Source organism: Entamoeba histolytica, genomic scaffold, assembly GCF_000208925.1.
Source record: "Entamoeba histolytica HM-1:IMSS scf_1104750517299 genomic scaffold, whole genome shotgun sequence".
Lineage (NCBI taxonomy): Eukaryota > Evosea > Mastigamoebida > Endamoebidae > Entamoeba > Entamoeba histolytica.
Genome location: NW_001915178.1, coordinates 1 through 16,559, shown reverse-complemented (window position 1 = coordinate 16,559; position 16,559 = coordinate 1). Strand labels below are relative to the sequence as shown.

The 16,559-nt window shown below is 24.3% G+C and overlaps 6 protein-coding genes across 6 annotated transcripts; 1 reads left to right on the top strand and 5 right to left on the bottom strand.

Annotated features, from left to right (window-relative positions):
* Positions 1 to 439: 439 nt before the first annotated feature.
* Positions 440 to 916, bottom strand: EHI_066770 (Skp1 protein, putative; the record flags this gene model as incomplete). The annotated part of the gene is made up of 1 exon (XM_646047.1): positions 440 to 916. The coding sequence occupies one exon, from the start codon at positions 914 to 916 to the stop codon at positions 440 to 442; it is 477 nt and encodes a 158-aa protein (XP_651139.1).
* Positions 917 to 1,164: 248 nt separating this feature from the next.
* EHI_066760 (uncharacterized protein) lies at positions 1,165 to 1,620 on the bottom strand (the record flags this gene model as incomplete). The annotated part of the gene is made up of 2 exons (XM_001914134.1): positions 1,165 to 1,523; positions 1,611 to 1,620. The coding sequence occupies 2 exons, from the start codon at positions 1,618 to 1,620 to the stop codon at positions 1,165 to 1,167; spliced, it is 369 nt and encodes a 122-aa protein (XP_001914169.1).
* A 1,997-nt stretch (positions 1,621 to 3,617) lies between these two features.
* Positions 3,618 to 3,963, bottom strand: EHI_066750 (uncharacterized protein; the record flags this gene model as incomplete). The annotated part of the gene is made up of 2 exons (XM_001914133.1): positions 3,618 to 3,821; positions 3,868 to 3,963. The coding sequence occupies 2 exons, from the start codon at positions 3,961 to 3,963 to the stop codon at positions 3,618 to 3,620; spliced, it is 300 nt and encodes a 99-aa protein (XP_001914168.1).
* Positions 3,964 to 4,124: 161 nt separating this feature from the next.
* EHI_066740 (uncharacterized protein) lies at positions 4,125 to 5,441 on the bottom strand (the record flags this gene model as incomplete). The annotated part of the gene is made up of 1 exon (XM_646045.1): positions 4,125 to 5,441. One exon carries the CDS (start codon positions 5,439 to 5,441, stop codon positions 4,125 to 4,127), a length of 1,317 nt encoding a protein of 438 aa, XP_651137.1.
* A 179-nt stretch (positions 5,442 to 5,620) lies between these two features.
* Positions 5,621 to 5,980, bottom strand: EHI_066730 (uncharacterized protein; the record flags this gene model as incomplete). Its single annotated transcript, XM_646044.1, has 1 exon — positions 5,621 to 5,980. One exon carries the CDS (start codon positions 5,978 to 5,980, stop codon positions 5,621 to 5,623), a length of 360 nt encoding a protein of 119 aa, XP_651136.1.
* Positions 5,981 to 7,760: 1,780 nt separating this feature from the next.
* EHI_066720 (uncharacterized protein) lies at positions 7,761 to 14,030 on the top strand (the record flags this gene model as incomplete). Its single annotated transcript, XM_646043.1, has 1 exon — positions 7,761 to 14,030. One exon carries the CDS (start codon positions 7,761 to 7,763, stop codon positions 14,028 to 14,030), a length of 6,270 nt encoding a protein of 2,089 aa, XP_651135.1.
* Positions 14,031 to 16,559: the final 2,529 nt, after the last annotated feature.

Sequence of the window (16,559 nt, the reverse complement as noted above, 5' to 3'; positions counted from 1 at the left end):
TTTCAATGTTCAATCATTATTCTCATTTCATATTAAAATAAGAGTTATTCTATGAATTTAATAAAATATGAATATGATATATTTTGTTTATTTATTCTCATATATTTTAACCAATTATTTCATTAAATTCAGTGATGTCTATCTCATCTCTTAACTTCATATATTCTTTACTAATATCAATGAATATGTGTATATAATATTCATTCTTTACAGTCTTTTATGATACACCATTAATCAAACGGTAGTAAATGTTTAATGGTAAAAGAAATGAAGTGTATTTAAATCATTTTTACCATAATGAACAATAAAACAACATACAATTCAATAAGTTGTAAACAAATAGTCAAGTATTATTTATGACAAAATTATTTCCAAACATTACCTGCGAAACACATACTTTGAATGACTAAATAAAACAACAATTAGTAAAAAAGATAAATTAATCAGCATATTTCTTCTTAAGTTCTTCAATTTCTTCTGGTGTATAATCATTCTCTTCATTAAGATATTCTCGCATTTGTTCAACTGTTTTCCCAATTAAATTCTTTGCAATTGTCTTGGCGGTTGCTTCAACAAGCATATCAATATTCATGAATGTTGCAGCTTTCAACATTTCAAATAACATATCCTTTTCTAAGTCATCACAGAATTTAACATCCCATGGATGAAGATCAGCATTCTTGTCTCTATCTCCAATTACAAAGTCTGGATACATCAATGGATGTTCGTTGTGGAATAATAACCATTGAATGACTTTTTCTAATACTGCTCCTTCAACTTTTAAAATAGGAACTGGTTCATCAGCATTTTCTCTATCTTTCATGAGTGATTCTACAAGTCCTGATTGTTTTGCTGCTTCTTCAGAAATAGTAAAATCTTTTCCATCTGATGATCTTAAGATTACGTTTTGTGCCATGTCTTTCTTTTTTTTAAGTTCTTCTTTTTATTTTTTTACCCCCTTTTTATTATCTTAGTAAAAAAAATTGAATAAACCTCTAACTTTATTTATTCTTTGTTTTCTTGTTAGTCTTGATATAGAATTATTTTAAAGATAAACAACTACAAAACATATTATTTTTTTCAAAAGATTTTAAAGGGAGGAGAAGAAGTAACGTTTTTTAATAGAAGAATTGAAAAAGTTATAATAAACTTGAATTAATTTGATTATTCGTCATCGCTTGATTGATAGAAACTGAAGAAAATACCAATAACTGAAATGATGACGGTAATGAAACAAAAGATACCAACGATACAACCAAATACACCAGTCATAAAGAGGCAAACAAATCCATGAACAACAAACCATGGAATAACAACATATGGTGAGAATGCACTACCGAATTTTCTAATAATTGGGAATGGAATAAAACCAAAGAATGGTGAAACAAGGGTACAAATACCAGTAAGAAGAAGTAAAAGAGCAACGATAGAAACAACGGCTGCTCCTTGTGTTACAATGCCTTTAACATGTAAGGAGCCAAATGGGTTTGCACAAAGATGAATCAAACCAGTTAAGAAAATCACTTGTCATTATTAGTGTTTTTTGTTATAATTTTTGAGTATGAAGTTTATATGAGCATATTATTTTATAAGGTTATAAAAAAACAAACTAAGACCCATAAAAGCAATCCAAATACGGAAGAAAAGAGACAAGTTAATCACGAAAGCCATGATATTTTAATGTTATTCAGATGGTTTTTATTAGTTTATCTTTTCCATTTTTAACTTGTTTTATTGGTTTAATCATTTTTCAATCTGACATTCCTCCCTTATAATTTCCCTTTTATTTCGGGATTATTTTTATTAGTCATTTTTTTTATCGTCTTTTTTCTATTTTTTATTTTTATTATTCAGTAATTTTTTAATTTATTTCTTTTTATAACATCTATTTGTGTTATTACTGTTTATGAATTTCTGTTATTAAATCTAAATTTTTCTTTATTTTTATTTTTTTCAAATTTACTTTTATTTTTACTTATCATGAACCAAATAAATAAATAGTGAGAGAAATAGGAAATATCAAAATAGATGTTGCCACTATTCTAATTACCTTCTTAATTCAATTGATATTCTTTAATATTCTTTATTGTTTTTCATTAGTTTATTTGATTTGATATTATTAATTAAGAAATCAGTGGTAAAATATTTCAATGCAATGTGAACAATTTCATTTAAATCAATATTCAAGATGAATATTTATAATATTAAACAATTTTATAGTTATAATACTTATAATAAAATATTTAATTGCAGCAGAATATTTAAATATTAATATAATACAAAGTAACTTGTTTAACATATTTAAAAGAGAAAGAAGAATTAAGTGCATACAAATATATGATATATGTAATATTAGGGAATATCAATATTCAAAGAAAAGTCAATTTTTTTGAGAATGAATGCTTTCAAGAATGTATGTGTGAGTTAGTCTCAAGAAAACAAATAAATATACCAAGGAAGTTTGTTAAGTGTTAAACACTTACTTTAAAAAAATATTTATTCAATTAAAAAGTATTCATTATATTATTTAGTGCTTCTTTCATTCAAAGTTGATGAATAATTACTTAACTTTTTCTAAATTTGCTATAACTTATCATTTAATATTTTCTTCCTTAGACTTGAATGAAAAATTCATATAAATAAAATATTCTAATTTTAATATATTTCATAAATAAACAAAATGATAGTCTTATAGTATTTGTTGTGTCATTCTTAAAAAGAATAGCTTATTTTTTAGAAATCAATTCAGAATATATATGTTATTTTCAACTTATATTATACTTACTTTTTAATTTCTATATTTTAATTATAGATGCATAAAACATCAAGGACAATAGAAAGGAGTTTGTTTAAAATCTTTAAAAAGGTTATAAAATTTTATTCTATGATAAAAAGAAATTTGATACTAAAAAGGATGTTAAAATAAAACCAAGCAAAATAACTCACAACTTATTAAAAATGATATTTCAATATGAACTATATCATTCAATGATTAAAATATGAATGAGATGTACAGAATGTCATAATTAATCAATATTCTTTGAATAAAAAATGAAATAAACCTTAACTAATAATAGGTTATTAGACAGTTCAGATTTATAAAAGTAATATAACATTTATAAATAATATGCTTATTATTCAAATACATTAAATTGAATTAAATTTTAATTTATTACTTCGAATAGTTTTAAATACATTGGAAATAAAAACTTAGTTGTTTGGTTAAATCATCTTATTAATACTAATCACTGATTAGGAGAAGCTATACCTTATCAAAATGTAGAAAATACATAAATGCAATTTACTAGATGTTTCAAATAAAAAGATAAATCTATTGTCAAACTACTTCTTGCTTCTTTAAATATTCTTTATGTATTTCTAATTCACATATTCTTAAATAAAAACATTTTCGTTTTATATAACATAGAATAATAAATATTGAAAAAAGAAAAAACTCTTTTTATTTATTCCACTTCACAAAAATGACACTCATACAGAAGAGTGTGTTTTGGTATTTGACGTAGTGGAAGATTATTTGCTTAGTAATTCTATTGATATGACTATTTCTATCAATCCTACGAACTATGCAACATCATAATCAGACACTAACCACTCAATTAAACTAAATACCCTGTTAATTGAACTTGACCTTTTCCTTCAATAAACAATTCTTTTGATTTTCCTTTTTCAATCAGTGTCATTGTGCAAACTTGATTTGGAATAGTTTGTTCGTCCAAACGGTATAACATTATTTTCTGTTCATTTTCATAAATGTATAACTGAGCATAACCATCACCTTCTTTTGTTGGGAACAATGCAATCTACGTGTTTAATTCTTCTTTCACTTATCTAATCATTTCACCAAACGTTTTTAATAAAGAGAGACACTCCATCTTCAATATCCTTAAATTCAACAGAATTACCACAAGGGATGACTTTGTTATACATTTGAATAGCAGTCATTGTGATAATAATGATTAAAATAAGAAAATCAAATGAAACTGAAGAAAAAAAAACGTGGAACAACGTCAGAACCATTCATTTAGAAAATCTCTTTATTTTTTGATTCATTCTTATCATGTCAAAAGATTTTATAAACCAAAATAAAACATCACAAAAATTTGTTAAATAATGAAAGTGATAATAATGCTAAGAATAACTATTGCTAACACATCACTTCCGTTATGATTATTATCGTTATTGTCTGGAATAATTGTAGGACAATTAGAAGGAGTATGGTCAGAACACATTTGATTACAACTACCTTCTTTTAAAACCAATTTAATGTCATCAAGATAAAAGTCAATGTTGCCATTACTTTTACTTTGGAATTCAATTCCTCCAAAAGTAGTTCCATCATTACCAATTTCAGTCATTTTGAAACTAACTTTTTGCCATTCAGTTGTAGTAGAAATAGTTTTAGCAGAGGCATCAGTCTTTCCAGAAGCCCAGAACCAAAACTCTGCATTAGTACTAGACTTAATGTAGAATTCAACAGAATCATAAATGTCAACTAAAACGGTATGAGAATTAGCTAATATTTGGAAATTTCCCCAAGCAGATAATGAGGCTTTAAGAGCAGCATTTCCTGAATGAGCATTATTTTGAACAATTGTTACAGAATTTTTGTTAGTATATGTCCAAAAAGAATGGAATGAATCTGTGAAGATAATATCAAAAGATGGTAATGGACAACACTCTAAAGAAGAGGAAGGTTTATTTGTTTTAGCAAGTGTTGTTGGTTCAAAAAAGGTATTATCAGGGATATTAAATTGATTATTTCCTTCATAAATTTTATTTGATATAATATCATTCATTATAATTGTAGCAGTATCACCTGCAATAGAAGTCAAAGTAACTGTAATTGGAGTTGTTATTGGATTACCATTTGCTTGATATGCCCAATAATTGTCAGATGTTCTTGTTAATTCTTGACTAGTTGAACCAAATGATATTTTTACTCCTTTTAATCCAATGATATAATTTCTTACATAAAATCCTAACCAATATTCGCTCACACCTTCTTTTGTTAATAATTTTACATTTCCTGTTATATCACAAGCAACCATTCTGTATGTAATGTCACAATGTCCTGTATCTTTCTCACAAATTTTTGGAAATGCATTAGCAGCTAAGTCAAAATGTGTTTTATCTGATGCACACCAATCTGAATTACCATTAGCAGGACATAAATCTGTTACCATAAATCTTATTGATCCTTTTTCTCCAACTGCTTCATAGCAAATTCCACATTGTTGACTAGAAAGGTAAAACGCTTCGTTTGGTGCAGCTCTAAACATTGTGTCTAAATTATCAGTACCTAAATGACATGCAACAGAGTCTGCACCATATCCTTCATAATAAGTAATATCAGCTGTTTTACATTCAGATAAAGGAGTTAGATTCCCAAATGAATAAGCAATAAATAAAACAATTAACATCCTTTTTTATCAAAAAAAAACAAAATTCCAAGTTCTTTTTTCTTCTTTTTTTTAATTCATTCATTCATTCTTTTAAGTAATTTGAATGAAAATTTCAAATTTTAAATATATTCTTTTGACTTATTGTTAATTTTCAAAAAAAAAAATTACTTAAAAAAATTAACTTATTAAATAAATTATTAACAGAGTGTTGTTTGTGTAAGAATTACTTTTTTTTGAAAGTTGAGTTGTTGAAGAATTGATGAAATGGATTTTCGGACTTTCATTAATAATATTATTTTATCTTCATATGTTTTAGTATCTTCTCCATTTAATCCATTTATAAATTTTTTAATTTTTAGTTCTTTTATTTTTAATTCTCCTTGAAGAGACGAACAACAAATAATTAATTCATCAAGTGATTGTGTTAGTAAGCCTTCACGAATCTGTTGAACAACTCTCCTTAATAGTTCGTCGGGGAGTGGGTCAGTATTTTTTCTTTCTATTTCACTGAGTTGTGTTTTAATAAGAATTACTGTCTTTTTTGACAACCTTTTCATCAATTTATTCTTTGACACCTTTTTAGTTTTTTAATTATCTGTTCTGTGTTGTTCTTTTCACTGAAATTCTTTTATCGTAAGTTTAGTTTCATATTAGTAAAACAAAATTATGTTCTTAGTTACCAAAAAAAAGAGATATAAAGACTTTTGTTTTATTGAAAGGAAAATTATATTATTTGTGATAAAACAGAACAACAACAATCAAAAATCGAAGTTAAATTTGATATGCTATGTAGACAACTTTTTGTATGTATTTTAATCTCTGTGTTTTTTTTTTGTTGTGTTTCAAAACAATGAGAAATAATTTCTTGTTAGTCAAATTTATAAAAGAATTGTTTCAAAATAAAGAAATCCAAATCTATATTCTTTGAATTACAATAACACCAACACATTATTAACAATATAGTATAACATATAAAGTATATTAGTATTGTTGAAGTTATTGCATTTAAACAGAACAATCAAAATAACATTTACTCAATTAACATTAAATATTTTTTACAACAAATGAATATTACTTAAATGACTTAAATGATAATATACATATTTATTTATAAGAGCGTGTATGAAATAAACTAGATACTACTAATTGTCCTTTCTAATAAATATTTCTTCTTAATTCCATTTGTTATTTCTATTTTAACCTATAACACTATGAAAAATAAATTGATAATGTACTGAGACGAATAAAGAAAATAGAATAACTATCGTCTACTTTGTATAACATTTATATTACTTTATGTATTACTTTTAATAATGTTGTTTTATTAACCTTCTATCTCTGTTTGTAGTAGTTTCTTTCTTCTAAGAAATAGAATAAAATATCATTTGAATATAAAAAAGATTTAAAAATAAATTAAAACATTAGTGGATTTTGTTTTAACTTTATAACATAATGTGTTTGAGGCTTTGAGTTAATGGAAAGAGTAAAATTTGAATATGGATATTGGCAAAAGATAATACTTTTTGATATATTTTTAATATAATATTCTTTTATTTTATTGTAATATGTTTTTGTAAAGACTCTACGAGAATAGGAATAAACTTACAGAGGTTTTTTTGAAGTTATATCTTCATCATATCCATAAATAGAAATTAATTTGAATGAATCAAAATAATCAATAAAATGTATTGATTGTTGATAAATCTCTTTATTTTAACATATTAAATCAATAGATGACTGAATAAATTTGGTTCAATGTTTTTTGTTAATTTTACATATTGTTTGATTATTTACTTTTTAATTCAAAAGGAATAAAAATGAATTTAGTTTTAAGGCAATACTGATATTCATTTTATAGATTGTGTAAGCTTTTAATGCAATATAAATGATATAAATATTATTTCTTTCATTTTCTATTTCAAATTCAAAATTTTCAGTATTATTCATTTCTATTTCTATACATAACTTCTTTTATTCATTATTTTTGAGTTAGTTGTATTAAGAGTTTGGTCAATAATTTTGTTAACTGTAACATTACTAACTGAATATTTATTGACATATTCTTTTATTCTATATTTTATTTGATCAATACTATTCAAAAAATTCTTTTATTAAGAGAATGAGATGAAGAATATGTGACACAACAAACAATATTAGAATTATTTATAAAAACAAGAAGAAAGAGAAAAACATAAAATTTCATTTTTGTTATTAGATAAAAAAGTTGAAAAAAAAAAGAAAAAGGAAAGTAATAAAAAATAATAAAGAAACTAACACATAAATTAAAACTTATTGAATGAATAAAATGAAAGAGTTTATTAGAACTGGTTCATTTAAATGGATTTTTCTGAGTCAACAGAGGAAGAAGTAGTAAAGGAAATAAATCCAGTTCCAACACATAGGTTAATCTCTACAAATACAAAAGAAATTCCTGGAATACTTACAATGGTTGTAGAAGATAATTATAAGAAACCATTAAAAAAAGAAATTAGTGATGATTTTCTTGAAATAAAAGATGACGTCGAAATAAGATGTCCAAAACAAATAGAAAAAGAACTTTATCTTATGGAAAAAGCTGGAACAGGAAAAGAAGAAAGTGAATTTGAGCAACATGACATCATTAGATTAAAAAAACTTGTAGAAGAATGTTCTAATAAAATGCCACTTAATAAAATACCACTCACAGATGAAGTAATAAATGACTTGTATGGACCTGTTAATCCAATACTTGAAAATGGTGAAGAAATAGAAGAGGAAGAAGAAATAAAAACAAGAAATGTTATTGAAAATATTAATACCGGTGTTTTGTCATTAGACGACATTCCTGGAGAATTGGATGATGTCTTTAATGAATTTGATATTCCAAAAGAAAGAAAAAAAGAAATTAAAGACTTTTTTGATGATTTAATAGAAAACATTATATTAACTATTAGTGATAAAGAAGGTGGTGTTTGTTCAAATACCAAATTAGCTAAACTTTTATCTTCAAAACTTGGATTTCCTTATGAACTATTACTTCAAATAAATAAAGAAGTTGCTGGTTTAATGAAGAGTAATTTAGGTGTTCGTCTTCCACATAACTCTTTTTCTCTTAATGTTATTCGTGATGAAAAACGAAGAAATAAATTATACGAAATGTTCTTAGGGGATAATGTTTCTAATAGTATTGAGGTTGAACAAAAACCAGAATTGGATCAACCATCTTTTACTTATCCATCAGAGGAGTTTGAAGAAAATTTATTGGAAAGACACAGTAGTAATTTAGTTAAAAGAAAAAAAAGTGAAGAAAATAATAATGTTGAGGTAAAAAAAAAACTTAGTCCTCGCTCTTCTTCAATTATCTTTCCTAAAAACAAAATGCCATTTCTATCCACTCAACCTATTAAACCTTTAGCTAACTCTGATATAACTCCACAACTAGGAAAATACCAACTTGATTCACATCAACTCGATAGTCCATTTACGCAAAAAATGTTAGAAAACGCTGTTACTCCTCTACAAACAGAGACTATTAGTAAAAGTGTTATAAAAAAACAAACACATAAGACAAGTATGGTAGATAACAATAAAAAGACTGGCTCATTAAAAAAAGAAAAGCCAATAACATATGAAGATGAAACAATAACACAAGAAGATGAAACAATAACACAAGAAGATAAAACAATAACACAAGAAGATGAAACAACAAGATATGAAGATGGACAACAAAAAGAACATACAAATACACAAATAAATGATGGAAATGAGACTATAAACAAAATAATAAAAAAACTTGAAAGAAGTAAAAAAGAACAACATGAAGATACTTCATTTAATGAAGAGAAACAAACAAACGAATCAGATAATAGTACTGATCAACAAATAGATATTCCATTTATTGAAGAACGAAAAAGTCCACCAATTGACTTAACCATTGATAAAAAGTTATTTAGAGATATTACACAAGAATTTTTTGGATGGAACCAAAATAAGGTTATTGATGATATTATTGCTAATCAACTAAACTCAAATAATATTAAGCATGGAATAAGAAAAACTAGTCATTCAATTCATAAAAAATTAATTGAAGACTCATTAAACATTAAACCTCAAGAATACTCTAAACCACCAGAAACTGAATCTCAAGGACTTCTTTCTCCTTTTGGAGAAAATGTAAATAATCCTCCTAACCAATCTCTAATAAACAACTCAGAAAACAAAACTCAGAAAACAACGCAAATCAGTGAAACTAAAAAGAAAATAAATCATAGTGTTAAAAAGAAAGTTTCTGAGTTAAAAAAAGAAAATAAAGACTCCCAAACAATACAGGAAAAAAAAACAAAAGAAGGTATTGCAAAAAAAATTCATTTAAAAAAGGTAAATCAACAAAAAGAAATTGATCAACCAATCTCTGAAAGTGAGATTAAACCAACAAAACTATTAGAAACCAAAGAGGCAATTGGTGAAGAGTGTATTGATTTGACGTCCACTAAAAAAGCTAACAACAAAAAACATAAAAAAACAGTAAAAAAAAAGAGTACCAAAACATTAATAGTTGGACTTAGTGCTTTACAAGAAGATGATAAAAAAAAGCTAATAGAAAGATTATCACAAATAAAAATAATTGAGCCAGAGCAATTACGTAAAGTTACTGAAGAAAATAAAATATTAGATGATGCTAGAAAAAAAGAACAAGAAGAAGAACAAAAGAAATGGAATAGGTTAAAAATACAATTCTGGGACTCAATTATTTATAGAAATGAAGAAGAAAAAAGAAGAAACAACACTGTCATAAAAACAAGAAAAGATAGCAACACAGAAATAAGAAGTGGAGGGGATGAAAAAGTGTTAAGATACAAAGATGTTGAACCAAAAGTTGATGAAAATGATACAAAGAAAACTTGGGATAGCTCAACAAAAACAGGAGAAAATAACATACCACAACAGTGGGAAATAAAACAACTCAAAAGTTCAGAAGAAAAGAAGATGTTACCACAAGAAGAGTATAACCCAACATTGGATGATATACCAAAAATACCTGAAGATGATCAAACAATAACAGAAGAAGATGAATCAACAACGTTGGAAGATGATTATTTGAAAAAACAAATAAAAGAAGAGTTAAGAATATGGGAACCAAAGAAGTTGATACAAGAACAAGAAGAAAAAAGAAACAACGAGGTAGACAAAGTAGAATTACTTAAAAAAGATCAAATTCATGTTAACGAAGATCAAGCAATAACAAAAAACCCAACACAACCACAAGGTAATATTCCGAATTCTTTATTAACAAAACCAATTCAAGAAGAAGAAATGATTATTGAACAAGTTGGGGTGTCTATTCCTATTCAAATAAATGAACATATAAATGTGGATAAAAAAATCAATATAGTTGAAGAAAAGATGCGTTTAGAAAATAATACAAAAGAAAACTCTGAGGAAATACAAAAAAAGGAATTGAACAAATCAAATAAGTTAGAAGAACAAAATGAGTTACTACCAAATGAAATAAAACCAACAGAAGAAAATGATATACTTTTAAATAAATTAAAGAAGTTACTAGATGAAAAAGATATAACGCCTCAATTAAAAAAACCTGAAACCCAAATACAACTAAATAAACCAAAACAAGTAGAAAAAGACATAATACCAAATGAACTTAGAAAAATGGAAGAAGAAAAAGACAAAAAACAAACATCAAAAGTACGAGAAGAAAAAGAAATAACATTAAATGAATTAAAACAAACTGTAAAAGAAAAAGATGTAAAACAAAAATCACAAAAAACAGTAGAAAATAATATAAAACCAAAACAAGCAATCGAAAAGGAAATAACACCAAATGAATCAAGAAAAATAGTAGAAGAAGAAAATAATGTTATAACAAAAAAACAAAAAGGAGTAGAAGAAGGAAAAGAATCAATCCCAAAGTCAAAAGAAGTAATTGAAGAAAAAGGAACAAAACAAAATGAGTCAAGAAAAATGGAAGAAGAAAAAAATAATGTAGTACTAAATGAACTAAAACAAGTAGAAGAAGAAGAAACAGAAGGTAATGTAGTTGTAAATGAATTTAAAAAATTAATAGAAGAAAAAGACATAATGTCACAACCAAAAAAACCAGAAGAAGAAATACTTCAAAATGAATCAAGAAAAATGGAAGAAGAAAATAACGTAGTACTAAATGACCAACAAATAACAGAAGAAATAAACACAAGTCAACTAAGAAAAATGGAAGAAGAACCAAAAGAAGTAGTAATAGAAGAAAAAGATAGAAAATCAGAATCAAAACAAATTGTAGAAGAAGAAAAAGCAATAACATCAAATGAACCAAGAAAAATGGAAGAAGAGGAATTAAAAGAAAAAGTCAAAATTAATACAACATTAAAAAAAGAGTATAAAAATAAACAAAACATATTAAAAACACAAGAAGAAAATGTAATTTCAGAAGGTAAAGAGATAGAACATAAAATAGTACATAGTGATCAAGAAAAAGAATTAGATAAAGAGGTAACATTACCTAAAATAATAGAAGTTAATAAAAAAATTCAATCTCAAGTCTCTCAGTCACAAAAAGAAAAAAAGTTAAAAGCTCCAAGAAGTTCAGATGAAATAAAAAGAAAAACAAAAATACCTAAATTATCTGAAAAAACAATTAAACTTCCTGCTAATGAAATTCAAAATAATACCAATGAACAAAAAATAAATCAAAATGGGATGAAAGGTATCTCAGAATTAATTTCAGAGGGTTCTACTCCTGACATTACTAAGAAAGGTACAGATATAGAAAAAGAGGAAATTGATAATAAACAACCAAAACTTCTTTTATCAGAATCACTGAATAAAATAAAAAAAGATTCAAAAACAAGAAAAGAAAGTACAACCAATGAAAATACTTCACTTGAAAAAGATACTAACCAACCAGAAATTCAAATAAAAAAGAAAAAAATAACAAAGTCATCAACTAAAAGTATTGAAAATAGTCATAACATTTTAAAAAATTATCAGGTTCAACACCAAAGAAAAATTACAATCAATCCTAATCAACAACCAAGTCTTAATATTTCAATTATCAATGAACAAGCATTACGCAAACCAATAGAAACAAGAAAACTATCAACTGGAAGAGTTGAAAGTGGTATTTATAATATACCAAATTTAAACTTAGAAATAACTGGAATAAGTAATTTGTCTGAAGGAACTACAAAGGATGTTGTGCAACCGATAAATCCAAGTCAACTCCAATTACTTAAAATTAATGAAAGTAGTCAAGAAAACATATCTTCATTAAGAAGTAGTGACAATGTTCAAGACATACAAAAACTTCATTTAGATATTCAAAGTACCAAAAATAAATATGTAACACCAAAAATCACTAAAATTATTACTCAACAACCTTCACTTGAAAAACAAAGTTTAATAAAAGGTCAAGAAAAATATACTCATTTTTATCCAGTCACTTATGAACAACCAAAACTTAATATAATAAAAAAAAGAAAATTATCTATCGGAAGAGTTGAAAGTGAAGTTAATGTCATTGATCAAAAACAACTTATCAATCTTACTGATTGGCATGACATTCATAAAAAGAGAGAAAGTGATACTAAACCACCAAAAATCTCGAAAACATACCAACAAAATGAAATAGAAAAAAAAGTAAACAAAGAAGACAAAGACGTAAAACAACTGGAAATTCAAAAGAAAAGAAAAAGAATTGGAAAACTATCTACTGGACGTGTTGAGAGTGATGTTTATAGTATAGGTCATCAAAACATTGAAAAAGAACAAAGTGTAGTTACCAAACCACAACCAACTGTTAAAGTTTCATTAGTCAGTGAACAAAGCATCACAAAGCCTATAAAAATAAGGAGGTTGTCAACTGGAAGAGTTGAAAGTAATATTAATAGTATTTTCCCTAGAATTACAAAAGTAACAAGACTATCAACTGGAAGGGTTGAAACTAGTGTTCATAAACTACCATCTCAACCAACCATACATACAACTCATCAAATAGAAACAAAAATTAATAAACTATCTGAAATTAAATCAGAAACACAAAGAAAAAGCATAAAAGAAATATCCCAATTTCCACAAAATAGTGTTTTAAATCAAGTACATGTACCTATAAATATTTCTGTTGTTAATGAATTACAAACACACACACCCATAAGAATAAGGAAATTATCTTCAGGACGTGTCGAAAGTAATATTCACAATATACAATATCAATCCACTCAATTAGAACCAAAAATATCACTCAATCAGAACCAACAACCGACTCCGAGGTTTTCAGTTATTAATGAACAACAAACCCATAAACCAATCAAAGGAAGATTATCTATTGGACGAGTTAAAAGTGATGTTCATGAAGTTAAACCTAAACTTCCAAATTCCTTACAACAAAAACGTCTTCACGAAAAAAGAATCTCAATTACCACAAATATAAATGATGATGTAACATTGCAAAATGGCCATTTGGTTTATAAAAGCATTGCAAAAACATTGAAAGATCAAAGTACATTAAAACAAACAGTTGAATCTTTTAAAGAAGAAGACAAAAAGAAAAAATCATCTGAACCACTAGTACATAGAAAATCTTTAAGACACTCCAAGCTTTATGAATTTAAGAAATAGACTAAAATGATTTACTTATTTGTTTATACTCTTAATACTTCTTTCTTTTGATTTATTTATTTTGATTCATTCAGATTAATAAAGAAATTTTCTCCTTTAAACTTCTCTTCTCCAAATTTTTATTCTTTTTACTGTAAATAACGTTTCATGATTATTTCAAAACAATTAAAGGATAAGTACTATGGAGGGTTTAACTTATTTTACAACTCGTTCACAATAGTCATTAAAAATATCAAACTTTATTCTTTTCTATTTTTCATATAGTTTCAAAAATATTAATTTTTAAATCTAAAGAGTAATTTGGTTAAGTCCCAAGCAAAACAGAAAAGGCAAAATATGTGATAAGTTTTAATGAATGGTGTTGTTATAAATTTATAATTGAAAGTACTCTAAAAGAGCTGTTTTAATTGTCATGCCAGAGCAAAATAAATACGGTAAAGAAATAAAAAAGACTAAATTAAGTTTTAGTAGATATTGATTTTTTATTTCATTTTATTTATTTGAGATTATTACTTTCACTCTCTTCAGGTTCATAATTTATTTCTCTATATCTATATTCTCCTCTTTTATATCAACAAATTATTTCATCAGTTATTTCATATTATTATTCATTTTATCTGTTACCATTATTTAAAATTTCAGTTATAATATCTTGTTCTTTCAATATTCTTACTATTTCTTTTTTTGATTATTATTCCATTTATTGTCATTAATATTTGAATTTCTTTTTTTAATCTATTAATTTGTTTTATTTTCTCTTTATAAATTTTATATAATTTAACTTTATTAATAAATATTAGTTTTATATTTATATCACTTCCAATTATTATCATTTCATTTATTATTCTTATTTGTTTTATATTTTATATAAATATACTGTCTTTTATTATTTGTTCATTGTTATTGATTATTTCTTTATTTTATATTCTTCTATTATTTTTATCATGTTCATTTGTGTTGTTTTTTTATTTTCATTTCATTCTATTGTTTTATTCTCATTTTCTTCATTATATTTTATTTTATATTTTATGTTAGCTATTCTCTTCATATATTCATTCATTTATAAATTCATAATTAACTTGTATCTTCTTATTTACATTATAATTTATTATTTTATCTTTACTTTTTGTTATTTTATCATTACAAATATTACATCATTTTATTTATCATTCGATATAATTATTAATTTGTTAATTTCATACAAATATATACATTTTCTTGAATTTATTTATATTCATTTATTTTTATTCTTCATTATTTTATTTGTTAATTTTTTATCATGTCATTCCCATTGTATTTTATTATTTGGCTATTCATTTTTTATTTTCCTTTTATTAATATATTTTATTCAATTTATTCTATCATTATTTTATTAATATTATTGAACTATTCTCATTCTGTGTAATTTGATAAATTTCATTATACTCATTTTTATTATTTCTTTTAACACATGACTTATACAATCTTTTCATTTTCTATTCTTAAACATTTTCTTCATTTCTCCTATTTCATTGTCTTTAATTCAGATTTAAGTATTTTTATTGTTTCAAATGTATCGGGTACGAAAATTAGCAAAGAAAAAATGCATCTAAATAATTTACAAAAAAGAAAAAAGATGCAAAATATTTTGCATCCATAGAATTTTCCACTTATTATATTTTGCTCCTAAAAAAATGATAAATATGATAAATATACAATATGTAAATATTTATGTTTATATTTTATAATCATTTGTATTCATTTTGTATGAAATATTAATGAAATAGATGATTTGATGATTCATATTTAATTATTTTTATTCTTTTTATTCTTTTATTTATATGTTATTTATATCTTATTTTTATATATTTATTTCTCTGTTTATATTATTTATATCATTGTATTCTTATTATCTATATATTATTATATTCTTCTTATTTTATTATTTTTATGTTTATATTATTTCGATTTTCTTATTGTTATTCTTTTATATTTAGATATATATGTTTATTTGTTTATTCATCTTTTATATTATTATCATTTATATCTATTTTCATTTTATATTTATTCTCTTTTTAATTATATTAATATTAATTTTATCTTTTATCTTTTGATTTTATTATTATATCATTGATTATCATTTCTCCTTTTATTTATCATTTATTCTTATTATTCTTTTGTTTTTTATATTCTATATCATATATTCATATCATTTTCATTTATATTTTATCACTTATTATATGTTATAATAATATAAAACATATGATTGATTATATAATAAACATCATGATGAAATTATACACATATAAATAATAAACATAAAAAATAATACAATATTTTTCAATAATAAAATATTGCTAATCATTTTACATCATTAAATTAGACACTTTTTATTGAATATTTCTAATTTTTACAATAAAAATACACTTTTTATTTCTTCTTTTCTCTTATTACATCTTTGTGATTTATTATTTTTATATTCTTTCTTCTTATACTTTCTTTTTATTCTTTTATTCTTTCTTCATCTTCATTCACTTTTTATTTTCTTTT